Consider the following 27,845-nt stretch of genomic DNA (forward strand, 5'->3'; position numbering starts at 1 on the left):
TGGAGAACCAAAACTATTTGTAACCTCTTCCTCCTCCTCCTTCCTGGAGTGCCAGGCAAAAGGCTGCCTCTGCTCTACCTCAAGGAACTGAGCTGTGACCTATCATTAGCACAATCTCAAACTCAATCCCGTGTAATGTCATGTTCTCCATCAGGGTTTCTTAACCGTTTCTAGATTAATAATCCTTCAGAGAAAAACTAATTTAGGGTCCATCCAACACAGCGATGACACTGTCATGTCTCTGTGGCAAACTCTTGCGCTCCCAGTGTTTTCCTTTCAAGCATATGCTCCTGAATCTTTACACGGCCTTTTGTTTCAGCACAGCAGTGCTCATTTCAGCCCTAAGACAGATCTTAAATCTATACAGTCTATATAATCCTAGACAGACATAATTCAATAAGCCTATTTTTCCTTTTCATGCTACTGGGTTTGAACATTTTCTTTGCTAAACCTGCCCACAACACATCCTATAACACCAAAAACCTTGAGCTGACTACCCATAAAATATATTGTGTCAATGACCAGACATAAATCTGCGCTGATGCTGCAGCAAAAAGAGCCACTGCTGAAATGAATGTCACATCAGGTTGTGGTCTCAGAAGAATAGACAGAAGAAGAGACACTATAGGGCAGAAACAATAAAGGACGAAGCCTTCCTCTATCCCCTGAGCTGCTATGAAGCAAAAAATTAGGCCAGAGACTGTCATTAAAGCAGTATTGTAATTACAGCTTCTAGAACCCTTTACCAGTAAGTTGAGGACAGATAAAAGTTTCTTTAGAAGGTGCCGAGCTTCTTTCAACAGAAAACAGAAAAACATCTCTCAATCATCCACTCAAAAATGTGAAGTCACGTCAGAGAACTGTGTGCATACAGGCACAGTGCTATCAGATTTATAAAAGCGGTGCCTCACACAAGTGCAAATGAACCCTCTCAGCTTTGTCTGGTGGAGGCTGGGAAAGAAAGCAAGTAAGCCAGCAGCTGTTATTCCTCAGAAACCTGATCATAACCTCATCAGGATCTTTGCTTCCTCACTCAGTTACTCAAATTCCAAGCCACTACACTGAACCACAAAAGAGCAGATATGACATTAGTACCAGCAAGGCTGGGCATGGAGAACAGATCAGTAGGTGTCCAGCTGAACTTTGGGTAGAAACAAATTGTGTGCTGTGGATCCTAGGAAAAGAAAGAAAGGAGGAAAGAGACTGTGGGAATACAGGGGAAGAAAGTAAGGATGCCTTTATCCTCTAATTTCCCCTCATACTTCTTTATGAAGCACACAGCAAAGCTTTAGAAGACAAAAATACTTCTATGTCTATATTCCCACAAGTAAGCAGAATTACAATAGTGTTGTTTCCCTCCTTTCACATTAATTTTATGCACATCTCTCTTAAATATGTTTGTTGAAGAACTCTTCGTAGATCCAGAGTCAGGATCTCCTAATTGCAGTAGTAAGAGTTCTTGAATAAGGAAACAGAAACCATCCAGACCCAAACAAGAAATTCTTCCTTCTTTCTGCTCTGGCTGCTCTCCCCTATCCTCCTGAAATGCTGTGATGCTATCTGTTTCTTCATGTTCCTGAGAGTCTCCCAAGATACAGGAACTGGGAGAGCCAATACCTACGCAGAGTTATACACAGAACCATAGAACGAGGTGGGACACCACCGTCAGGGATGCAGCAGATAAGGACAGCCTTGAGGAAGAACAAATCTTTTCCCACTTTTTGCATGTCACCTCCCGAGATTAAAAAAAAAAAAAAAGAGGGGGGGGGGGAATGCTGCAAAGAAATAGAAAGAAATAGTAGTTTCATGAGAAACACATTTCATGGTGGGAAGCACAGAGCAAAAAAAATCACTGCTTAAGAACCAGAAAAATTAGAAAGAAGCAACAATTTAAACATCAGTGACATTTCTGATAATGTGTCTAATGGCACAGCACAGAAGAAAATTAATCCTTAACTTTCTAATTTGGATTTATGGGAGAAGTATAATTCAGTGGATCTCCAGTGTGTAACATACAGGGAGTATTTCAGCTTTCCAGAAGCATGTGCTGCTTCAATCAGGATATGTCATTGGAGTAGGTTGGGGAGTACTCATTAAATCACTTGTTTATTATTCACACTACAGGAATGTGAGTTCTATTGGTAAAATGAATCAATCAGAGAGCAAAGAGCTATTCTCTGGAGTCTGCATTAATCAGCCCGACAAGCTGTCACTAAGGATTGGGTCAGGCTCATAACATAGCATCCAACCAGTGGGGAAAAAAATCCCCGAGACGGCTGAAACAGGGAACAGTTCACCCATTTAAAGCTGTCCCCAGAGGCTTGTGTCAACCATTTATTACTGCTCACACACAGCTGCAGAAGCTTTTAAGTGAGAAACCTGCATTCTCGGACGTTCCAGAACTGCGTGGAAACATGCTTGATCCCAGCTAGTTCTGGGAGGACAAGCAAGATGAAGTATCCTGAAAGAAATACTGCTGGGCTTTAATACAGCCCTCTGAAGAAAATGCATTCATGAACCTGGAAAAGGCCTAAAACTAGGACACATGTCAGAACAGATACACTGTTGGGAAACACTCAGAGCTGTCATGCAGTCTGCACTTCAATAAAACGTTTTTTAAAAAAACTACTATTTTTACAGACTATTTTTCATACAAGCACAATGTTTTCAAGGTTTAGCTGTTGCCCAGACTCCCTCAATGTAAGACTAAAATATAAAGTATCATTTAAAAAAATGAGAATGCACCAAAAAATATAGCTTTTTGGTTTTTTTAAAAAACCCAAACGAAAGAAAAACCCACAACCATTAACCTGCCCCACTCCCTGCCCTGCTGGTAAAACTCATGAACCCCTAAAATCTCATTATTCAGAGGTATACACTCTGTTAACAAGAATAAACGTAACAGAGAATACAAGCACTAGCCAGGCTGCAGGAGCCCTAAAAACAGACCAGAAATGTGGAACAAAAAAAAAGCACTCAGCAGTTCTGGTAATACTGTGAAGCCGTGTAACACATATAGCAACGCATAAAATCAATACACCATACCAGAGAACACAATCACACACTGTGGTCACTTGGATGGAGGAGTGATAAGATCAATGTTTCTGTTCTTGTCAGCACTTGCACCAACCGCACCTTCAAGCTGGACGGAGTTTAAAACTGAGCATGACCTACAGGGCCAGAGCTGCAGGATGGGCTACAAAACTTGCTGAATAGCTCAAAGAAGGAGAAGTGGTTTAGCTGAAGTGTACTTCAGGGAAGGCTGCCAGGGAAGGCAGTCGGGAGGGAAAAACAATAAAAGGATGAGTGTCTAATTGCAGCGATGTAATATGAGTGCAAATGCTCAGAAGCGGGGAAGAAAATCTTTCTGTCCTCACAACAGAGCTTCTCCATCTCACTGAACTCTGTATGGAGCGCTGTGCATGCTGCTGCTCTACACTTGATGTTAAAAGCTATGCCACAGAACAACAGAAATATTAGTGCAAGCATTTAAATACAGCCTCAGGCAGCATTAGCAAGACTGTATCCTGCAGATCAAGAGATGTGATTATTCCACTCTATCCAGCACTTGTTAGACCACACTTGGACTACTGTATCCAGGCTTGGTCATCCCAGCTCAAGAAATTGAAGACCATCCTGCATTGTTCCACCAAGACAAAGAACGAGCACAGGTCGCTTCAGAGAAAGTTTTGGCATGTCTGTAAGAAAAACTGAGAACAAACTGAACGAATTGAAAACAAACATTGGAATAGATTACCAAGAGAAATGGTGGCATTCCTCTTGCTATAAATACTCAGTGCTGAGCTTGACAGGACCCTGGGTAACACAAACTAAGGATTTCCCTTCAACAGAAGGTTGGACCAGATGTTCTCTAGAGGTTCCTACCAACCTAGAGCTTTTTCTATGATTCTGTGATCTAAATATATGTTATGCTATATGCACTTCTAAATACTACTTTTTCAGTAAACTCATTTTAAAATAGAATTTCTCAGATTTTTCTTCCCATTCCAGCAATAATAAAAAAAAATTAATGACAAGACAAATAGAGGACTGTTCACTGTTTTTCAGAATTACTGTCAGCATCTATTGAAATTAACAAGCACAAGACTTAAAAGGAAATTCACAGAATACTTAATTAAACAAATGGACTTTCTGCCAGAGAATTTTGAATAAATGGCTGAAAGGAGTCCCATGAATTCATTCAATTCCTTTAGTGTCTATTAAGCATTTTTTACCATCCACTTAAAAAGACAAGATACACAAACTTTTGGTCTGATCCAGTACATCCAATTTTGCATTTGAGTCTCCTGAATGGGAGATAAATCAAAATAGCAGAAGTCAAACGTAGCAGCAATAAATTGTAACTTCACTATGGTTTATTTGGATCATGAATTTAAATACTCAAAGCAGAACCATGGAAACCCTACCACTAATAAGGTGAACCTTACCACTAATACCTAGTAAATCATGAAGCACAACAATTATTTATTTCAATTAAGCCATAAATGGAAGAACAGACTAAGAGACAAAACAAGAAGAAAATCCAGCAACAGTATCAGGTTCCACTTCTACCTAAAAGCAGAAAGACAAACTCAAATTTCCAAAGAAACTGGGATTCCAACCTGCCAAAGTAACAGATAGCTCTATCACACCAAGATCATACATCATAGCCACCTCCACAGGCGTATTCTATTAAGAAAAAAGAGCCTAAACAAACACAAAAATAAACTGGGAGCAAATCTAACTCCAGCGATCCGCATTTTAAACTGCACCGTGTAAGACACAAAACCAGTGCTGCACTGAAAGACACCCCAGCACCTTCCCAGATGCCAAAAGTGCAAGGAAAGATCCCACCTGAGAGTTCCCTCTACGTTCCACATGCTGAAAAAGCTGTTAGCACAAACATCGCTCAGACAGTAAAAGACTCACGTATGGCATGAGGGGCTATGGAAAGTAGGAAGAATTGTTACTGTTAGCCATGCAACAACTCCACCTTCTGTAAGTGTTAAATCCAATGCTGGTTTATTTGTTCATTAATTATGGAATATACTTCATTCTCTGGTTTGAAGTCATAAAAAAAATATTACAATGTAATCAATAAAGAGATATGTCCCACAGCCAAGTCTTCACCTTGACTGTCATCTGTTGGATGACAATCTCAAGAAGAGACCTCCAGTTAATTCCGTGACACTTCGCAGGTTGCTGGGGAGGTTTAGGGTTCATGCTGTGTTATGAGAAAACTTCCCCTCCTCTACGTACTTCTGGATGTCAGTGGCATGATGCCAGACCTCTAGAGTACACAGCCAAATAAAAGGATGCTGTACTGGTCCTAAACCTGTTGTGCCTGCAGACAACACTGCACAAGCATGTGGAGTTCTGAGGTGGCTTGGCTCTGAAGTCTCTCACAAGGCACACAGCACGTAACAGATGGTCTGTTGCTTAAGACACTTACCAGGGGCTTCAGGGATCCAGATTCAATTTCAGTTTAACTTTGTACAAGTCTCTTAGAAGGACACATCTACACCATGGATATAGACAGATTTAAGCTGTCTCTGCCCAAGTTAATCTGGCAATGAAAGTGCAGGAGGACTGCTGCAGAGACACCTGAGCTCGAGGGAAGTGATCGGCAGGATTTCTGAGCTCGTGGCCACTGCCATGAAGATCTCAACACAAGCCTCTCTGTGCTGAACTCTGCTGCATATGGACTTCTATAGTGGTTTTGGCTGGGATAAAGCTAGTTTTCTTCCTAATAGCTGGTACAGTGCTGTGTTTTGGATTTAGTGTAAGAATAACATTGATAACACAGAATCACAGAATGCCTTGGGTTGGAAGGGACCTTAAAGATCATCTAATTCCAGTCACACTCCCATGGGCAGGGAACCTTCCACTAGACCAGGCTGCTCAAAGCCCCATCCAACCTGACCTTGAACATCTCCAGGGATGGGGAATCCACAACTTCCCTGGGCAATCTGTGCCACTGCCTCACCTGTTGCTGAGCAGTGCTTACCTTGAGTCAAGGACTCTTCAGTGTCTCATGTTCAGCTAGCAAGGAGGTGGAGAAGAAGCTGGGGAGGGAACGTGGGCAGGACTGGCCAAAGGGATATTCCCTACCATAGAATGTCATGCTCAGTACATAAACTGCAGGGAGTCAGCCAGGAGCCACCAATTGCTGCTCAGGGATGAGCTGGCTGGGATCATCAGTCAGTGGGTGTGTATTGTGCATCACTTGGGGGTTTGGGGATTTCATTTATATCTCTCTCTCTTTGTTATTTCCCTTTTAATTGCAATTATCATTATGTTGCTATTGTTATTATTATATTTTATTTCTATTATTAAACTGCTTTTACCTCAACCTATTTAATTTTTTCGTGATTCTCCTCCCCATCACACTGGGGTGGAGGGGCGGGGAAACGAGCAAGTGGCTGTGTCAAGGTACTGCTGGGGTTAAACCATGACAACTTGCTAGTTCTGGTCTCTAATGACTCTCAGCCCTCTACCCTATGCTCCAATGCAGACATTCTCTTTGTTTTGGTGTCTCAGCTTTCCATCTGTAGCAGGAAGATAAAAGCACGGCCCATACTTACAGGGTGTCAAGAGGATAAATACATTAAGTGGTCATAAGGCACTCTGGGATTATAGCAACAGATGTAATATCAAATCCTTAAAGCAGTGAAAATGGAGAAGACTGGGCAACTGAAACTCTAAGGAAAGAGCAATTGAGAACATGAAGTTTATTTTTTTCTAATTTAACTGTGTCTCTGCATCCAGAGGACATTGCAAAAGAAAACGGGAAACTTTGGAACACAGAAATTGCTTGATGAAAGGGAAAATGTGGGGGATGGGCATAGAAGTAAAGGATAATGAGATTCTTCACCATCAATTCAATTTAAAACTACTATGAAATGAGACAAAAAGAGATGTTTACATTTCTGAATTACAATCTATTCATAGACACCTCTCTTACCTGCTTAAGAGCATAACTAGTTGGAAACTCTCCAAGGCAATACAGAGGAAGAAAGGAGTCTTGTGAAGAATCCATGCTTCGTGACACAGCTACTAACAAAATGTAAGTATTCAGCAGCACCATTTAAAACAAAGTGTGCTTAATACATCAATTAAGAAGCCTAAAAGAACAAACCTCTGATTCAGAAGTAGCCCCTCTAGTAACTTCCAATTCTCTAAGACAGCAAATTAGGTGAGGAAATTTGATTGACTAGTACAATGCAAATTCTTTTCCCTCTGCTTCATTTTTGCATCATTTCAGCCTCCGTGATTGTACGTTGTGGTATAGAGACACAACTATATATGATGGAATTACTCAAAGTTAACTGCTTCCACTGTTAACCATTTCATACATTACTTACAGAGTAAACTGCATGGTTTAAGTTAACATGCTTTGCAGCACATCCACAACATGGGAGAAATGTGCACACAAGCAACTAATGCACCTCCTCTTAATGACTGGTAATTTGTTAAGCTGATGAACCCCTACAGCTTATAGTCATCTGTTCATAATCTTATCTTCATCCACAGCCCATTACTGTCTTGCCTCAGTCTTCTTCATGATAAAAAAAAAAACTAAAACATTAAACCCTTCTTATTTCAGTAAAAAAAAAGTACTTATCAGTCACAACTCAATACAGTGTTAGAAATTAGTAATTCTGTAACAGATGATTAGCATACCAGTTTCTGCTGGTTTATATTCCTTGCTGCAACTCTCAATACATGTCATACACTTTTAAAAATCAACAATAATGTAATCACTTCCTACTGCAGACCTGTAATTTGTACCTACAGCAGCAGAAATTGTACCAAAATGCACATAAAACAGAAGTATGGGGAAATCCACAAAAGAAGTAAAAAAGATACAAATTCAGTCTCTGATGCTTTGTGACCTGCCAGTGTTATATGGGAAGAAAGACATGTAGAGACTAGTTCAATGTATTTTCAAAACTATCCCTGCTGCATTGATTACAAACAGTACAAGGTGTTTTCATTCAGGAGAGTCAGAAGACAGGACTAACAAAAGGAGCTTGAAATGAGGACCAAACAGATTCAACAGAATCCACGGGTACAGAGTTCTCTCCCTACTAAAACAAGCAATATTTTTAAACATTACTAATTCTTTTGATTCTGAAAAGTTAATTCTCATCTCCTACATTTAACAACAAAAACATAGCAAACGCAAGGAAGCAAAGAAAGAAATAAAAGAAATGGCAAACTAGTCTTCCTGTGCTTCAGCTTCCATCCCTTTCCAAAGGGTAACCCTCAGCTCTGTTCCCAGACAGCACAAAGGTTCTGGGTGAGAGAGAAGAGACCCAGCATGATAACTGCATAACCAAACACTTAAAGATGGGTTTGGATTGGTTACTAAGACTGTAGGGACTTGGCTGTGACTTGATTAAGGACAACAACAAACAGTGACTGGGTGTTCTGTAACCCTGTGCAGAACCTAGCTCTAGGTGTGTTACTTGAGCAGTGATAAAGCCATTGGCCAGGGCACCAAGTTTTGAGAGACAGTACTGAAGATGAGCTGTAGGTGACTTTTAAAATTCAAACTGGCAGCAAGTCCCACAAATATTCCCAATCCTTGCTATACTGGATGCAGTAGTTAAATGAAGGCGGCTTGATAGCCATGTGAATTTTGGCCTAGCTCATTAAAGGCAGCAGGAAAGAACAGTCATTCCAGTCAAATTGCCAAACAACTGGAAGTTCAATTGTCTCTGCTGAATAAATTCAGCAATTTAAGTTGCTCCTAAGCAGTAAGGGACCAAGCTAAATGGAGATCTGAGTTGATTTAAAGCTAATTTGTGTCAGAAAGTTCTGAAATGGCTTTCAATTCAGTGTCTGCAGTCATTTCTGTAAAGTGGTATTTATTATCTCACATTAAGTTTTATGTGAAAAGTCTCCAACAAGTTCAGCAAACATTCACCGTCTAATAACACACCTCCAGCCATATGAGATCCCTTCCCTTTGTTTGAGAAGTGTGGTTTGTTTATTTCTGCAAGATATTTAAAGCAAAGCGCACATAAACAGCAGAATTCTTCCTTTTGTTAACAGTTTTCATAAGTTGCTGAAAAGCTGGGTAACTTTACAAGTTATAAACACAGAGGAGCTATAGTATTCCATAATATCGGTGGTGACTTGGCTACCGATTAGGAACATCCCAACTATGTGTACAGCAAAACCCCAATAAACCACACTTTACTTTCCAGAAACTGGAATGCATCCTCCCATCTTTTCTACCCAGGTCTTGTTCTGTATCAGCAGCATTTAAATAAACAAATTAGGTGCCTCCTTGGACAGCCAGATAATGGAGTTACAAGCTCATCCTCTACTCACATGAGAAAGATTATACCCCTTTGGATGGGCCTCTTGCAGACCTACTTACCTGGGGGGTAGCAGGAGCAGACAAAAAGGGACCCTGCTAACCAAGGCCCTACCAAGTGGCTTACTGAAATGGGTCTAGGAATGCAGAATCAAGTAGGAAATATCACAGTTATTATGCTTATTCAAAACTGACTATAATTGTACCCCATGATTAAAGCCATTGCTCTATGAAAATTTGATACATCCTTTTTTATAAAGTTAGGGGAGTTGAGACATAGAAGGCTGAAGAAATTTGTTTAATGTCATGCAGCCAAAGGATATGAGGAACAGAACCTGACTCATACATTTAAAGATTTAACTCTGGGAGTACAAGGGTGCAAGGAGAACTGGAGGGGAGGAATTTGTTTTTCAACTTGAAATTCTTATTCTGCTTCTCACCTTCAATGACCATAAACCTCCTCATGTACAAATGAACAAACTGTCCAGCAGGCCACATTATAGCATTTGTGTACAAGTCTGCTTGAGTGATGAATCAACTCGTTGTTTATCCAAAATAACAGACACAAATGGCTCTCACACCTACCTACAGCTAGAATTAAAATGCTTCCACACTGAAGGAAAACCAAAATAATTTTAAAATCCCCCACACCTAAAAAAAACCCCAAAACAACCTAAATAAAATATAGTGTTAGCAAAGAGTAGTTAGTGAGAGGAACACTGCAAAAAATGCTGTATCTCATGTCTTCCCTATCATGTTGAAACAGCTTAGACCCTAAAACGAGTTATGGGGCCCTCACCACCTGAATTAACCAGTGTAACTCAGCTCTCAAGCAAACCTCAATATTTTAAATTAAAACTAGTCTCAGGTCTCCAATAATGTTTGAATATTATTCTGTAATGTCATCATGCTGTTACAAATGGACTTCATTTACATCCCATTCATTAGGACACCACACTGTTTGAACTCAGTATTACCATTCCTTCTCCCAGCCAAAACATTGTCATGCTAAAACGTTTGTCTAATAGTTCTCCCCCACCGAGCTGCATGTTTCCATAGGGACACCAACAGTGCTATACCATTTGGAGAGGAAACTAAAACTAATAGCTGGGATCTTTTCACAGCTTCTCAAATCCCTAAGAGAAAAAAAGAATTCTCCTGCTAATGTCACTGAAAACATTAGCTTTTCCAGAATTCACTGTCTTGTTGGTTTCTTTTGCGTTTTTTGTGGAGTTTTTGATGTGCGGTTTTTATGGGTTGGGGGGAGGGGTTGTTTGTTTGGGATTTTTCTGTTTGCTTTTGGTTGGTTGGTTGTTTTTGGATAGTCTTATTTTCACAGGATTGTACCGCAACTGTCACCACACTTATGTCATCAGAGTGAAAATACAACAGAAGTAAATATCACTATTATGTCAAGAGACAAGCATCCCAGGGTCACTCACTGTCTCTCCTTGTCATTATCTCCTGTGTCAGAAAATGGGGAATATCAGATAATGCAGCCAGCAGGAGGGCAACAAAGAGACAGAAATTTAATGTGTTTCCTTTCCAAAGCTGTTTGTCATTAGCAATTTTGTTCTCATATAAGGGACAAACTGTCCACCCCTTTTAAACCTCAGAGATTAATTTTCAGTTATTTGTAGGGACAAAGTCTCTTCACATGATTTAACTGTCTGTCCAACAGGTTCAGTTAGGCATTAAAGCTTTGTACTTCAAACTAAACAGTGCACTATATTATTTATTCCAGTTTGGCATAAATAAGTATGGCTTACCTTATGTAAACCATTCTGAAGTTGTTAGCTGCTTTACACTACCAAGAGCTCTGACAGCAGCCAGACCCAGAGAATGGACATGCTCCCTCTCTGTTAGTCTGATCTGAGACTTTAGTAAAAGTGACCTGAATGGCTGCTGTACTACTGTCTTTATGCTCATTGATAAACACACAATATTGGTTGTGATCTACAGAAAAAAAATATTAATTACTCCTGCTATATATTAAATTGCACTAATAATTAAGGCAGAAAAATATTCTCCAGGAACAATAGTCTTTATCCATTATTGAATAACAGAGCATCAGTGAAAAATTTGCTGCATTTGACTTTTTGCTGCTCCTGCTGGACCAGCAAGCTTCCAGCCCATCATTTTCTCTTCTAGATTTGCGTTTCAGTAAAAGGAAAATGCTTCCAACCTAGTACAAAATTTACTTTGGAAGTAAATATTAAATAACTGGATTTGTAAATTCGGCTCCATTTAAATTAGATAAATTATAACTTCTGCTTATAACTTCTGCTTTTAATTATAACATTAATATACAGGTATTATTCTTATCAGATTTTTTTTAATAGTTTAAAATTAAACAGTTTAACAAATAAACCCCGTTAAGGATTTCCTTGACTATGCTTAGCTTTTCCTCAGCTCTTCTTGAAACACAGAAGATCAGACTTAATAACCTTGCTATATACTCCCCTAATTAAATGCATTTTATATTAAAATTAAGCAACAGTAAAAACTATCAAGATGTCTATTATGAATGCTTCACTGTATGCAGACTCATTAACCTAAGTTAAATTAACAGAACAATCCAAAATGTAACCATGACCACTGACTGCTTGCAAAGTTCCCTAGTGAATTTTTGATAACTTATTCCAGTCACTTCAAAATTTGCCTTTTAAGACCATATGAAATTCTCACTTCATGAGTCAATTTTTTTAAAATATTCATGTTTCATAGAATTTCCTTTTTATAACCAGTAATATTTTCTGATACATTTTGTGAAAATAATTATTGTAATCCTTTTCTCTAATAACAATGAAGTGAAATCTACCATAGAAAGACATATACCCTAATGTTTCTATTTGGTGATTACCTTCCTTGACAATTTAGCTGCTATCTGTAGAAGCAAAAATCAATACTTTATTTCTTCTGCAGAGCGATATCGGCTACTTTGCAATCTCTGCATGTTTGCACATAAATATTCTTGAAGGCAAACTAAATCAATTAACATTTGTAGTTGTCCGGTCCCTTTGCAAAACATATTATGCACTTAGGATGAATTCAGTGTAAATCATCATCCTAGCCACACAATTAAATACTATAAGCTTCCTTAACCCTCAGCTCAGACTTTCCTAATCTCTAAAAGAAAGCAATGCCAGATGGCCATGAACAACTGTTAAGAATCAGAGGGGCACAGAGAAATACCTGAAGCTCTCAGTAATTCGGTGGAGAAACACCTTCTGTTCCAACTTACCGCTAGGCCCCACTGAGATAAATTTGCTTTGCACAACTCATGGGTGATCCTTCCAGGTTAACTGATACACATGCTACTAATTTTCAAAAGCTGTATTTTGTTGTCATGAATTGAATTCACAGACACTGAATTTTTGCTACAACTCTTGGTTGCAGTTATCACAGTGACAGCGTGTTGGCTACAAAGCGCAGAGAGAATCAACTGACCACTGCACTTCTCCATCACCCTAAAACAGATAATTGTGTAAAAGTATCTATGGATACACATTAAAATATGTAAAATACATTGTATGTAAAAATAATGTCTGCAAAATAGAATATTCATCTATAATTAGTTGTCAAATCTGTGTGAGTTAGCTGCAAGGCTGCAAGAGTAGTAGAGCTCATTGGCCCATGAGGCACAGACTAAGCCCCAGTCGCTTTCTCTGCCTTAAGAAGAAATAGCGGAAAAAGGTTCCTCTTTTCCTAGAGAGGAACATTCTCCTTTGAGCCAACACTAAGAATCATTCAAGACAATCGTGCCCAGTGTGCTGGGATGCCAAGGGGCACCTCCTGTTTTCATTTTCAGAGGAAGCATCTCACAAGCACCATTTTATATGGTAACAGTGTGGAAGTGGTCTCCTCACCTCTGAAGAGCAGGAGCCTCATTCTGCTTTAAATTACAGCTCAGGAAGTTTCATATTTAAAAATGAAGCTTCTCTCTTTAAAAATAAGTCACCTTGCATTACAAAAGATGATAGTCACTGCTCAAGAGCAGGCCACAGCTTCACGTTTTTGGACTTGGGTTTCTTAACAGAAATTCAGAAGGAAGCAGTGAGAACAGGCAAACCTGGGAATGGAAAAAGCAGGTTAAGAAGAAAGATAGGGCTGAAATAGCAGGGAGAGCTTCAGGACAGGGCAGGGCAGGAGCGAAGGGCACTGGCAGAGCTGTGTGGGGAGTCCAGAGCTGGGCCAGCAGGAGAGTTCAGGGCAGGAGTGAGAGATGCTCTGGGTGCACAGCATCAGCAAGGAGCACACACAGAGACAAACATTCAAAACCTCTCAGAGAGTCATGGTGGAACTATTGTAGGTTCCAGATATGAAGCCAGATGTGGCAAACTACAGAACACATACAGTGTGGTGTGCCTCATTCTAGCTGCATTTCCATGAGTAAAAGGATAATGTTATTCATTTGAATGTCTCAAACAATAAAATAGCCTAGTTAAAAAAAAAAGAATATAGCAAAACTGGAAGAATGCATGGGAACATCATTCTGGCTCGCGAAATTGACTATAAGACAGCTACAGTGAAGAAGGGGGGACTTCTGAGCAATTTAAACCAGGCTGAAGGATCAGGTCTGTTGTAAACTACTTTGAAAAGTACCTGACATCTTGCATTTAGCATTTTTCAATAATCTCTCAGATTCACCAGGCCAGAGTATCATTTTCATTCTGAATAGCACAGTTCACACACAAAACCCCCATTTTTAGAGTATAAGATAGAGATGTGGTGACAAAGTTTAGTAACAGAAAGAAAAGTAATATAAGCCTCACAACAAAAGACAGGGTAAGGAGAGTGTGAAGGGGATTAAGAGGTAAGAGTAAGATCTGAAGCAGCATGGGACACTAGAGAACTGTTCCAGATGGTAGGCTAGTTTTAACCTAAGCAGCAGTGTGTTTGTATAAAAGTCCAGTGGGAGCTGAGCAGACAGAGATGAGCACACAGATGAAGTCTGAAATGTTTTTACAAGTTCAAGGAATGGAAAAAAATGGACTCTGAGGGTCTGATGCAGAGTCAAGAAAATTGCTGCTTGGGAAGAAGAAAAAAGTCAAGGAAAGATGTTCCATCTAAGGAGGTGAGGAGTAAGAGACACCTACACAACTGATCACAGAGGACATGAGTAATGAGACCAGATAAAAGCTTTTCCAAAAGTCACCACATACAGATATGGAAAAAAAATAGTTCAAGGTGTCAAAGTCATGCAGCATTGGGACAAATAGCCAGTTTGATATAAATATGGTATGTTTAAAATTATTTATTCCAAAAATACTTATGGCAACTTTCTAGTAGGGTTTGTGTAGAGAAAAAAGAAAAAAAATTAAAATTGTAAGTGAACTTTGATCAGATGTTCTTCAGTGATCAGTTCTATCTTTCTATTTCAGTAAGATGCCCACAAGTTCAGTAACTGGAGCAGTACTGTCTATTGCTGATAAAAGCTCACTGTTGCGTGAGCGCTTCAACACTGTACCAAATCTCCCATTAACTCTTGCTCTTAGAGGTTATTTCAGTAAGTGGGTCAAGATAAACAGAGAACCTGCTAGTAAGGCTCCTAATTTGATCAATGATATCTATACACCAGAGGTAGCTATTTGAACTAGACTGCTAATGCCCCTTTTTCCAAAATAAATCCCGGGATGGTGTTTTCATTCATTTATGAAGCTTACTGTATGTTTCTGGATCACAACCATGAATGGTTTTGTTCACGTGCCCAAGCTTTGTAACCACCAGGAAAGCAGTGACCTTTGCTTTCAAACTAAGCAAACCATTTCATATTGGGTTATATTCATGCATACTCAGTATTTCAATTAGCCTGTGACTTCCTTACAAATACTGTACTGAAGGATGCTTAGCTGGCAGATGAGTTAACTTTTCCTCCCTCCCTTGTACGTGACAATACTTTGCCCAAAGTAGCCATTACGCTTTTAACTTGCTTGCTGAGGCATTCATTGTTACAACTCCTCACGCCTCTTGGCTGATGGAGGAAAATCAATTTTGATCCCTGAGAAGCAAGTGCAAGTCTCCAACTTCACACACCAATGTGTACAATTGCAGCTGAAACTGAATCCAGATTAATTCACCATTCCAGGCATTTCACATTTATGCTGAGACCTTAAGAGGTTAGAACATACACGATATATACTGTTTTTAATTGGAGAAATGGGACAAAACTTCCTTCAAATGAAAAAGCAGTTTGTCAAATGAAGTTTACACAAAGCCAATGAGATTTATGGTGACAATGAAAATAGACTTAAAAATTAACCTGCAGCTTTTGCAACACAAGTATTACAACAGAATGCAAAAATCCAGCCACTGCAGGATTTTAATGCTACAATAATTCTGGTCTTCCTTAAAGGGCAACAATTCTGCCCTTTCTTAGATAACCCAGTTCAAAGCACATTAGAACAGCAAGTCTGAGCAATTAGAAGCCAAGCTACAGTAACCAGGTAGCAATAAAGATATAGAAAGCATGTGCATTTCCCAATAGACACAAGTTTAACACTGAAAATATTCCAAGCAGGTATGAGAGGGAGGGGAGGAGAGAACTTACTGTACTGCTTCAAAGATGCACCATACACATAATGCAGCAGTACAGGATACACTAACAGATGAAGGCAACTGAAAAGGCAGTACTCACCCAAAATATTAAATTGAAAAGGAACATCATGTATTTCAAACAACACAGGCAGCCTCTTGCCATGTTGCACTTCTTAAATTCTAAAAGGAAAACAAAGGATAGATCCAGGTAAAAGACCACGTATTTGCTGCCTTTGGGTGCACTGTATTTTTCACTTTTTACGCCAGTTCCAGTCCCAGCGCCGGTCCCGGTTCCGACCCCAGTGTGGCTCTGTGTGCGTGATCCAGTTGTACCATAGAAAGCTCCTGCAGTAAAACCTCGACCAAATTGCCTCCCTGAGGTAGAAGGTTTAGCAAAATCTGAGTCTTTGCTATCCAAAGATGGACTCCGGTGAATTGAAGAATCCTCACTACTTGACTTCTCCATGATCTCTCTTTTCACAGTTGTCAGATTTAATGTATAGCATCTCTCAGCATTAAATGCAGTGCCTTGCAAATGCCACAGTGCGCTAAGAGCTATCTGTGTTTTGCTTCTCTTTTTCTTCGTACATAAATCAGATAATCACTGCAGAATTTATTCACTGCATTGTTGCTGGGTTTATTTTTTATAGCAATGTAGGCTGTACTCTGTCTGAAGCATGGATTTATACATTAATATCCCATGCAAGAGCACACTCATGATTTATCTTGATGAATCAGTTATGCAGAACTTTGATTTTTATTAAAAAGAGCCATAAGCTCTTTCTCTGCACTCCTAGTCTACAGTCCTCTAATCTATAGGCAGCAGATGGTCCTTGCATCCATTTCCAAAAAGCTTCTGCAGTACACCTGGGAGACTCTCCTCGAGCCGGAGCACTTTCCTTGCTCTCAGCTTCCCTCTCTGTGTCTCTCTGACTCTCTCTCACACGCTGTCTTTTTTCTTTCCACCCATTTGCAGTGTCTCATTCAGTAACCAGCCACCGGAGCGCACTCTGTGTTTCATTGCTGTTGCCGTGAAATCATCAGCAACTGCAACCACTGGGCATTTCCCACAGAAATCCCTGACCTAACTATCGAGTAATAAATCCGCCCTCCTGCTCGCCCCTCCCCTCTGCTTTCCATCGGGCCAGTTAGCAGAAGCCTTCTCCTCCAGGACACGCCTCCATGACATAATATCTTTAATAGGATTAGAATTACTCTTTGACTATACAAGTGCACAACAGAAAATCTCTTTAAATGTCAGGAACTGTTTAGCTGTTTATGCGCTAGAAGCGTTAGGCAGTGATATTCCTTCGATGCACTAAAATACAGAAAAAGTATGGAGTAGACAGACAGGTGCTAACCTCTCTCTGCTTATTAACAGTGACTTACATTTTTTTTCTGGCTTAAACAAATCCCACGGGACAAGCAATCGCAATAGGCTGGCACCCAGCATACACTGCTTAGGCAAACATCTCAGTTGTACATGCACATAACACGACACCATCACCTGTGATATAATTAACCAGAACCGGAAAAGCAGAGCTGTTGCCTCTTACGAGGTCATCAGACAATTCTTAAAACTCCTGAAATGTAAGGGGATCTGAGCCTGCAGCTATTTACACGCTATTTAACAAGTATATCAGAGATTCTTGTTGTGTGCAGCAATAAGCCATCTTACATCACAGGCTGTGTGTGAACCAGAAACACTGACCCAAATGCCACATTTCTTTTCCCCAGAGTAGGGCAACATGCCTGCTAGGACTCTGAAACAAGGGGGGCACGGCTGTGCACGTGTGCCTGCGCATATGCATGCATGTGCCTGGAGGGGAGGAAGAGAAACACTTCAGGTCACTACTCCCCGTACTTCCAAATTCGTCATTTTGTCATAAGCGCAAAAGCAGCCCACCAGTGGTGCAAAGAGCTAGAGCAGACTTAAAATGCAGGTTATTCTTTTGTTTCTGTAACGAAAGAGACCACATTAGGAGGGCACTCTGAAGGAAATACAGCTACTGGGAAACGCAAAATTCTACACAATTTTCAACTGACCCCTTCACATGCACATTAAAATGCACTGTTAACTGCTATATCAGGCATCTTTGAAAAAAGACTATAACATTTATTCAATCTTATGTATCTATGGCCAAAAGCCTCTAAAATACTGTAATTTTTATGTAACAACATCAGCATCAACACACTAAAGCAGTGCTGTACCTTTCTTGACAGGCTTTTTCTGTGAAAAGATCCCTCCACCATAAAGTACATGAAATACCCAGTACTTGAACGTGCAGTATCTCTCCCTCACCTTTTCTGCTCTAGAATAAGATTTTAACAACAGCCAGGTCCAAGCCCATATCAACAATGTTGGTTCACTTTGCTTTTCAGAAGTCATTTCAAAGCTCCCTGCATCAAATGTGTCCATCAGAAAGACAACTGCAGGATGACTGCTCAGCACTGTGTGTGACAGCAGAAAAAGTTACACACAAAACACCCAAGTAAAAAAAGATAAATAAGCATTGACCAAAGTAGAATGGGTGTTTCTATACATGTCTGTGGTGCACATACAAACTTCACCATGAGCAGTTTATCAAGAAGCAACTTTCTCAGCAAAAACCATAGAAGTGAATTGTGGGTCATGGCCAGGTACCTGCCTCAAACACCAGAGCCTGCAGGATAACTTGCATTCAAACACAAGGCAAATGTCTGCGTATGGATTTAGAAGACTGAAAAAACTCTTCTGTTTGAAATTCACTTACTGGAAGTGTAAAGTTGTACCACTGCAAACCAATGCTGCAGCTAGATATTTTCAGTGGTTTTCACTTGTCATACAAAACTGAGCTCTCAGCCAAAAAATTATGAGAACACACAAGTACTTTAAAGTATTTTTAGCTTTTTAGCTTTTGCACCCTTTGATTTGCCATAAAATTGACACTGACTTAGACTACCTACAGAAAAAAAAATTGCTGCGCACTTGTGGAAACTAATGCAATATAAATATTTGCCTTCCCATTGAAAGTACATGACAAAAATAATTAATCTGCCCTCCTCAAGGTTAAAAAATTAAAAGAATGTTCTGTAATAAGCAAAAAAAATTTCACAACTACTCTAATAGTTTGTTAATAGTGGAAACTTTCTATTGGTGGTTAAAAAATAAAAAAGCAAAACAACTATACCTCCAATCTTTTTTTTCAAGTTTTCATTATTAGATCTTATTGAAGTTTTCCAGTTTTCTATTTTTACCTTCAAATACTACAAAATACTGGTTTACAGCACCATTACCTCTAATGTACCTTCCATTGAGCGATTTCCATTACTGGTGTACAGCACAGGTTGTACTTCAGAACAACCCCAACCGAAGACACACATGAAGTCAACAGACAGTTTAAAAATCCAGACCTGAGCAAGGAACACTGAGGAAAACACAGCTCCAGATCAGCCTCTCCTCCTGCTGTGTAGCAAGAAAACATATGACTCTCTTATGGTTATGCTGTGGCCACCAAGGAGACTTCACAAGCCTCAGTAACCATCAGCCACTTGAATTTGCAGCCAAGGAGCAGCTTTACAATTTAGAAGCCACTTCCTGCTGCTGCAACTCTAACTCAGTGTTTAGGTAGCTCAGTTGATAAACCACACAGGGCTGCTTATTTGCTGAAAAAATATGTGGTGAAAAAGCTGTAAGCAGTCCATCTAGCTGGGTTTTGACCAGCCACTGCACTCAACTCTGTCTCTGATCGAGACTTCAGCAGAAGGTGTTGCTGCGAGGCAACAGCACCTTTCAGGGTCCCACTCAACAGCATAACCTCAGCATAAGGACAAACACATTCTGCTTCACTACAGATCTTACCTCTGTTTAGTAATCAGAGCATGAAAAACATTCAACAGCTCACTCTGTACTTCATTAATGTTTGATGACTGAATCACAGAATTTTGTTGCTGAGTGATGCCTTCATATCAAGAAAATAGTTTCAGTCCCACATGTACCTGCCTGGGACCAGGCAATAAACATCAGTCCATTGCATTTAAATGGCTCTTCCAAGTATTAAGGGTAAAAAATTCAGGCCACTTTCAGATAGCAGGTATGAAAATCGATGTCACAATAGGTGTAGCCGAAAAATGGAAACGAAGGCTACTAGCAATATGGCCAAAAAAGCATAGGCTGGTTCTTCTACTGAAACTGATTTATTTGGTTCCCTCCTGGGAGCAGTCCACCACAGTCCTCAAAGCAAACATCCCAGCATCTTCATTCCTCAGTGAATTTCACAAATTATTTAATCTTTTTTCTCATCCTGTAGTTTAATCTCACCAGAACTTCAGTGCCAATTACACCCAGCTACAGTGCTCCTGAACCCCTCTGCTTGTTTCTGCCCTCCTTAGCTGTTATTACATAACTGGCTTGTGGATTCATGCTGCAAAACAGAGCAAAAGCTGACCAAGTTTATACACATATTTATAAACACAGATTTTAAAAGACATAATACAGATATAAAAGGTGTATCAGCAATATAGAAAAAAAATACATTTATTTTCCCCCTTTCAGAAGTTTCATATCAATTTTACTTGACATTCCCCTTCAGCCTGCTGACCCAGTGAGAGGGAGAGGGACTACAACAGTCAAGAACAGTAATAAATAATGAAGGCTGAGCAAAAATATCTTAAGCTTTTTTTATGTCTCCCATGATTCCTGAAAATGAAATATGAAGCTCTAGGAGTTTTTAAAAAAAAGCAAAAATAAAAACTCCAGTCACCATGATACACAAGCCACTTTACAACTTAAAATATATTTTATCTTGCAATTTCTATTAGGTAGGATAATGCTACTGTCACTATTTTAAATATGGAGAACTCAAGGACCGAGATTTTTGCTGAGGATGAACAGGAAACTGCTGGCAGAGGAGCAAACAAAATCTGTGCCTCACATGCCCTCAGATAGTTCATTAGCTACTGCACCATTCTCAAATTAATTATTTTTGGGAATCATGAGTCTTAGCAACCATGCCACATGACTTCAGAACAATACCGAGCCCTGCAGAGAGATGTACAAATGCACAGGCTACCAAGTGTTCAAGGGATATGGTTCTTAAATTCATTCTTTTCTTTTGAATTATATTGACCAGGAACTCAATTCTACAAGCCTTCCTCAGGGTACATTAGATAGGCAAAGAACCGAGATTGCGGAGTATAAACTCAGCAACTGCATCTTCCCAGCCACTGCTCTGAACCCTCGAAGTCCATGAGAAGGAGATAAGGAACAAGAGTTAAAAATAGTAACTTATAACTGACATACAGTTGCATACAGCTGAAAGCTCAGATTAAAAAAAACAAAAAAAAACCAAAAAAAAAACAACAAACCAACACTGATTATGGAATAAACTTAAAGGGAAAAGGATGTTCAAAAAATAGAACTGAAATTAGGATCACATGAGAGACAAAACCATGGAGTTCTCAGGTCTTCCATTCTCCTGGTTCCATGCCAAAAAGTTTACAGACCCCAGCAAGTTAAAATGCCTGGAGTTCTCAGGTCTTCCAAGGCTTCAGAATTTATCATAAAAAACCTGGATGTTCTGATGGTTGTAATGCACATCCTGGGGCCTTCGAAGCTCCCAGCCTGGATGTTGTAAATCCAAAGTATGCTGCCGATCATGGGATTGGACACAAACAAGGTAGGTTTCAAGGACAATTTTGTGTGGTAGATAAATTTTGAAACCGGCCTGTGTTTTTCAGAACCAAATAGCCCAAGCCATATTTAACCCCTGACACACTTTCATTACCCACTAAGAAAAGTATTCCATTAGAAACAGACAGAACTACTGTAACTCCAGTTTCGGAGTCTCCAATCACTGATCATAGCTTCACACATTATTTAGAGCCTATATGAACAGCTTGTTTGACACAAATGCTAAAAAAGAATCACTACCAAGTGTTCAGGGAAGAGTGGAATGCACACTTTGTTTCCCTATTAGCATGAGGAGCAGCCATCTCTCGCATGTTCAGAAAACCACCATTCCCTTGGGACTTAGTGGACAGACAGCTGATGCAGGGAGAGATTGGATTCATTAAGAAACAGGCTTACTCACTGCTGGTGCCTGTGATCTGACCAGCAAACAATCCCAGTGTTCTGTGAGAGACAACAACCTCATGCCCTTCTCCCTTCACCCTCTAGCACAACCAAAAGCATCCACAAAAGGCATCACCTGATCCTCAATTCCACCTGCAGAAGAAAGCCAGCTCCAGTGGCCAGGTAAAAGGATCTGGGACAGGTAAATATGCACACAGCATAAGCTGGAAGGAAAATTAGGATGCTCAGATGGATTTTTGGAGGCTGGACTCCATGTTCTGGGACTCCACCTAGCATTGGCGTGGCTGAAGAAAAAGGAGGCCTGGCAGAGAGACAGGAGTGGGAAAGCACTCCAGCATGCAGGAACTGTGTGAAGGAGCACCCCTGAGGAGGCACTGAGTTTGAGATCTCTGGGTAAACCATCTTTTCTTACAGATACAGGAACTGAGTGTCTAGGCACCTCAATCCAACACCCACCTCCATTACTCCTGAATTCACCAAGAGAAATTATATTTCTTGACATTGTTACTGGAAAGGAAATGAATTAATCTGTTTCTATGACACAAAGGCAAGAATATAGCAGCTTGTGGTTGTCTCTGATGAGTAACACTCCTTGCCTCCCTAGGGTAAAGAGGTAAAAAAAGAGGTAAAATCTCTTTGAATGGCCTAAATTAATACTTACTAGTTTATACTAACATATACCATTAAGACAAATTTATCCTTCCAATATGGGGTCCTCACGGGATGGATGACCAAGAAAATAAGATCCTGTTGTAAGACTTTCCACTGTGCCAAACATTCTGTGTCATTTGGTCCCTGGGATTTCCATTAAAAAACATTTAGTGCTAACAATGCACATGTGACTGATGCTTCTCATTCAAGATCTCACACCAGAGACAGAATGAGATTATGTCTCAAAATTATAAGAGGAACTAGCTGTAAATCATGTCAGGAACCTTAACCCACTGTGGTCAGATGCAGATGATGAAGTGATATGCTAATGCACAGGAGAAGTGGGACATGCAGATTAAAGTGCAATATGAGGTCCAAAAGCTAAGAAATTTTGATTATGTCACACCTTCACACCAGTTGTCCCTCAGGGGCCCTCAGACTGAGCACAAAGAATGTCTGAGTTTCCAAAGAGACAGAAAAACAGAATAGAAAATAGAAATCCTGCTACCAACATTTAAGCTTTTAAATCAAAACATTTGCACTATACACAGGGATCTTTTGGGGTTTGGTTTTCACTTCACAAACATCATGAAAGACGCTAGATCTGAAAGAAGCACTGTAAATATTATGTTAGAATACAATTCACCATTGTTAGTTTCACCTTTAAGAACTAAAATCCAGAAAGTCTATTTATTGTTTGTTTCTGAGAATCCTGGAAATCAGAGTCTTCTTGGGCTTGCAGTGTACGTACGTAGAGCAAGTCAACCCATACCACAGTCAGTCTAATAGTCAAACAGAAAAACAGACATAACACCTGGCTCTGAAAAAAAAAACCACCTGGTTGTTTTTTCCTCTCAAGTCCCAAAACTACCTTACCAATTCTACCACTAGCAGGTGAGAGAAAATAGAAGATAGAAGGGGAAGGAGAACAGCATGTGCCCAAGCAGATAGGCCCATCCTACCAGGCAGCAGAGCTTAACAGATGCGTTTGAACAGTCTGTTTATGACTTTTAGCTTAAGAATCTGTATCCCTTTTAATTACAGAGTGTTTATCTCATCTTCCAAAACAATGAATGCATTTTTTCATCTCCATCAACAGCTAATCCTTAATTCTGCTGAGAACTTAGCCCTCAATATTTTAGGGCAGGGAGTTCCGCAGACATGCATTACATTAAAAAACCCCAGCATCTTCCTCTTATTCGCTATCATTATTAAGCTTTCCAGCTCTGTCCTCTGTGTGGATATTCATCCTCATCCCATAATTCATTAGTTTGTAATCCTCTGTTGCATCCCATGTCATTGTCTTTCATTAAACTAAGCACTTTTCAGCATCTCCTGTTATTGAAGACTCTGACTTCCTAATAATTTCAGTTAACCATCTTAGGGCTTCTTTCTAACTGAGCTATGTTTCTACCATAATCTTTCCCAACCTGCTGATGAAAAGATCTTTTTGACCCCAGCAAGTTAAAATGCCTGGAGTTCTCAGGTCTTCCAAGGCTTCAGAATTTATCATAAAAAACCTGGATGCGATGGTTGTAATGCACATCCTAGGGCGTTCAAAGCTCCCAGCTTGGATGTTGTAAATCCAAAGTATGCTGCCGATCATGGGATTGGACACAAACAAGGCAGGTTTCAAGGACACTTTTGTGTGGTTAATGTTAATGTTAGTGTTAATGTAATGAGTTAGTGTTCAGATTCAAAATAAATTTAATCAATTGTGTTTCTATCAACACCTTACCTTCATGAAAGTGAAGTTACTCAGATTGAACAGACATTTTTCCATCATCTCCATTCTGCTTTTCTATTTCAGAACCAAAATTTGGCTCTGAAAAGCTCTGAAAACTTTTCAGATCTTAACAGGAAAACCCTTGTATTTTATCTGACCTGTGGGAGGGATTTTTCTCACTACAGTGACATGAGTCTAATACTGGTTCCCTGTAAAGTCACCAGCAAGACCATCTTCAAGAGAGAGACTCCTTGTAAAGATGCTGACATAAGCCAAATCAACCCTTGGCCATCCATGAAAGTGTGGTACAAACTGCTGTCTTCATCCAGTACACGGAAAAAAAGGTGTATGTAGGGAAGTGGTTTTCACTTCACATACAGAGAAAATAAGATCAAGGGACCAGAAAGCTGCCAGCCAGAGGCAGGAAGGCAGCAGCATCACATCCCCAATACTCCCATGTGAGGAAACATCACAAATCAGAACCATGCTTTAAAAATTAAAGACCAAAAAAAGAAAGCAGGGGCGAGGAAGTGAGAAGGGTTCTTCTTATTTAACACCTATTTTTTGCAGAGGTAAAGTACATGATCTGAGTGCTTCTCTTCCACTCCCACTTTAAATGACAGTTTAGGTTTTTACATCTCCTATATTGATGACAGATTAAAGAAAGCTACCAAAGAGCCGAAGGTTTTTGCCTATCATGAGAGATGATATCCCTTCTTCTTCTTGGATAGTGCAGCAGGATTTTATTAATACAATAACTCTTCTAACTGCATCCAACGTGCACAAGTCTCTTGAACAAAATCAGGTGGATTTTCTCTAACATCTGTTGCAAAGAGGCTGTCTTTCACCAGCAATCTGCTGTTTTGAATTAACTGACAGCTGGTGTCTATGTATTAGCAGAACTATTAAACTTAAAAACCAACAAATTGAAAAAACCATCACACAAATGGCTCCATGTGAAGAAAGAACCAAGAGAATGATGTAAGCATTCCTTTCTGAAAGGCAGCACACATCTCTGAAACCTGCTCAGTTATACCATGAAGGAACATGTCTAAGCACATTCCTTTCACAATTGAGTGAATTCCTTCATTGCTAAAATATTCATTTTTTGGCACTTAAACACAAACAGGTGTCATTCCATGAATGGGGACATTTAAAACCACTGTGTCAGGGCTGGCAGAGACACAGATGTCTTCAATGGGCAGCAACTCATCACCAGCCCCAGCCTCCAACCTAAGACTCGCTGGAAGTGGCAGACTGAATGCCTTACTGGAGCGTCATCACCTCAGATGTGTGTGAGTTATCAAAAGGCCGTTTTCCAGCAGCATTTCTAAGCAAAACCTGACCCCAGGCCCCACCTTCAGGTCAAAGAGGCAACAGCTCTCAGAAGGGAGTCACACCACTAAATGAATTATACCTGCCCAGAGCCAGTGGCCTCACAGATGAAGCTGGCATCAGAGAGGGCTGGCTTCAAGTCACAGCAGCAGGCTCCCCTCTGCTGGGCCCCCGGTGTGACTCAGGGCAGAAATGTCTGGAAACAAGGGAGGGGTTTAGTCTCTACAGCTTTTCAGTCCTCAGTCTACTCTTGGCCGTCCCTGACCACAGTCCATCAACTGTGACACCAAGCTTCATTGCCTAGCAATTCCCAGCACACACCTCCTTTCGTCTTTGAAGGTAGACACTTCTGAATTCATAAGAAACAGTTTTTGAGTAATTCAAGGTAACTGGAACATACCTTCACTGCCATTAACAGCACTTCTCAAGTTCTGATCAAAGCACTGCAGAACAGCCACATTCCATCCTGCTGATTTGGGCTGGACTAATTTCTATGGCTTCCAAGTAACTTCCACAACACCTAGCCTGAGCGAAGTCCACAGACTCCATCCTGTCTTGAAACTCTTTAAATTTATAAAAACAGTCATATCTGACCATCTGCATCTGTCCTTGCAATAAAGCTTATTTACCTTCGCTATAAAGTTTCTTGCACGTTGTATGGTAACACTGTGGGATGTGGTCAACTTCAACATTTAAAATAGGATGTGCCTGTAACGTAGCAGTCATGCAATTAATGCTTTTTGCTCTGCCAACAACAGAGTCGGATTTAAATCCCAAGAGGAGGCAGATATTTTAGCCACCTTACTCATCTCACAAGAACGAGGCTAAATGGTTCTCATCTATTCTGCATGAGATACAAGAAAGGGTGTAATAACGAAAACAAGGTAACCCTCTTACTATAATCCGGCAGGTTTATGTAACGGTGCTGCTGTTCGTGAGCTTTGTGATCGGTGTCAGCTCTCATTACAAGGGTGTGAGAGATTTAAAATGACAAAGGAGGAAAGGAAAGGAAAGGAAAGGGGGGAAAAAAGCAGTTTGATGTGACCCTGCCTGTCAAGCCACAAAAAAACTGTCCAGCAGTTCAATTCCCTGACTTACAGTAGGAGCTACTTAACTTTTTACAGTATATTCATTAACAGGCTTTTGTAAAGGCAGAATTATAATGGCAAAATATAATTTTTATGACCTTATCTGCATTATGGAGGGCACATTTACACTTGGAGAGAATGCTGTGTGCTAGCTGCAATACCAGGCATTCAGAGCCTAATATGGGGTGTAAAGAATGGATGCAAGCATGTTTGACTCTTTCCCAAAAGCCAAGCCCACATTCACTTCAGTTTTGGAAAAGTTTAATTGTACCATCAGTGTCTCTCAGAGATGAGAAAACCAAGATAGATACCCTTGATCAGCAGTCAGAAAATAAGAATGTTCCAAAAATTCCTCACAGAGGCATCTGAAAGGCAAAAAGAAAAAAAGCATCTTTTGTAGGGGAAAACTACTCATGCCGTTCAATCTGCTCTGATCTACTTAGGTGTGTCACAAGCATGCAGTAACTACTGTATGAAATATCAATTGGCCTTTAGAAGCTGCACTTCATAAATTCATCACAGGCAGATATTTTCCATTTATAAATTAATTGGGATGCTGGCATTTTATTTCAGAAGCAACCAATATGATGTTCCATGCTCTGCTCTGCACACTGGTTCAGGGGAATCTATCAAAAATACATGGCCATAAACGCTTAGCAAATGGTGTGCATCCAGATGGGTTTTTAAACAACATGAATGAAACTAAGGGCTTGCAAAATGCAGTATCATGTAAGGGTAGAGAGTGATAGTTTTGGTCCAAATATGCCTTGCAGGAGTAAATTTGATGCCCATAGCAACAATATGTGTATGATCTTTCTTCTCTCCTAAATGTCCAAGCCTAAACTAATTTTAAATCTAAACTAATTTACTGGAAAGGATTTCCAGACTTCTTCCCTTCAGAAGAGCAAGCTAATAGTAAATCTACAATAACATAATCTATTGGTAATGTTTTGTTTGCTTTTGTTGTTGCTTTAACTCTATAATCCCCATGTCTATAAAACAGATACATGCAGGTTTGGACATCAATGCCCCTAAAACGAAAGATACTTTATTCCCTGGATTTTATCCAGCTGATGGGTTCTCCTCCTGTGTTATTCTTCTCATATA

General features: G+C 40.0%; 1 protein-coding gene across 4 annotated transcripts in view; it reads right to left on the reverse strand.

Moving 5' to 3' along the window:
* The window catches only part of TSPAN9 (tetraspanin 9), a 171,276-nt gene that overhangs the window by 78,209 nt on the left and 65,222 nt on the right, over positions 1–27,845 (reverse strand). For 3 of the 4 annotated variants that reach the window (XM_032098884.1, XM_032098883.1, XM_032098881.1), the window contains one exon: positions 15,966–16,045. In XM_032098884.1, coding sequence (XP_031954775.1) covers positions 15,966–16,028 — 63 coding nt within the window. In that variant the 5' untranslated portion in view covers positions 16,029–16,045. Of the gene's footprint in view, positions 1–15,965; positions 16,927–27,845 lie in introns of those variants that run through there. The other variant, XM_032098880.1, reaches the window with a different exon arrangement.

This window comes from Corvus moneduloides, chromosome 2 (genome assembly GCF_009650955.1).
Source record: "Corvus moneduloides isolate bCorMon1 chromosome 2, bCorMon1.pri, whole genome shotgun sequence".
Classification (NCBI taxonomy): Eukaryota; Metazoa; Chordata; class Aves; order Passeriformes; family Corvidae; genus Corvus; species Corvus moneduloides.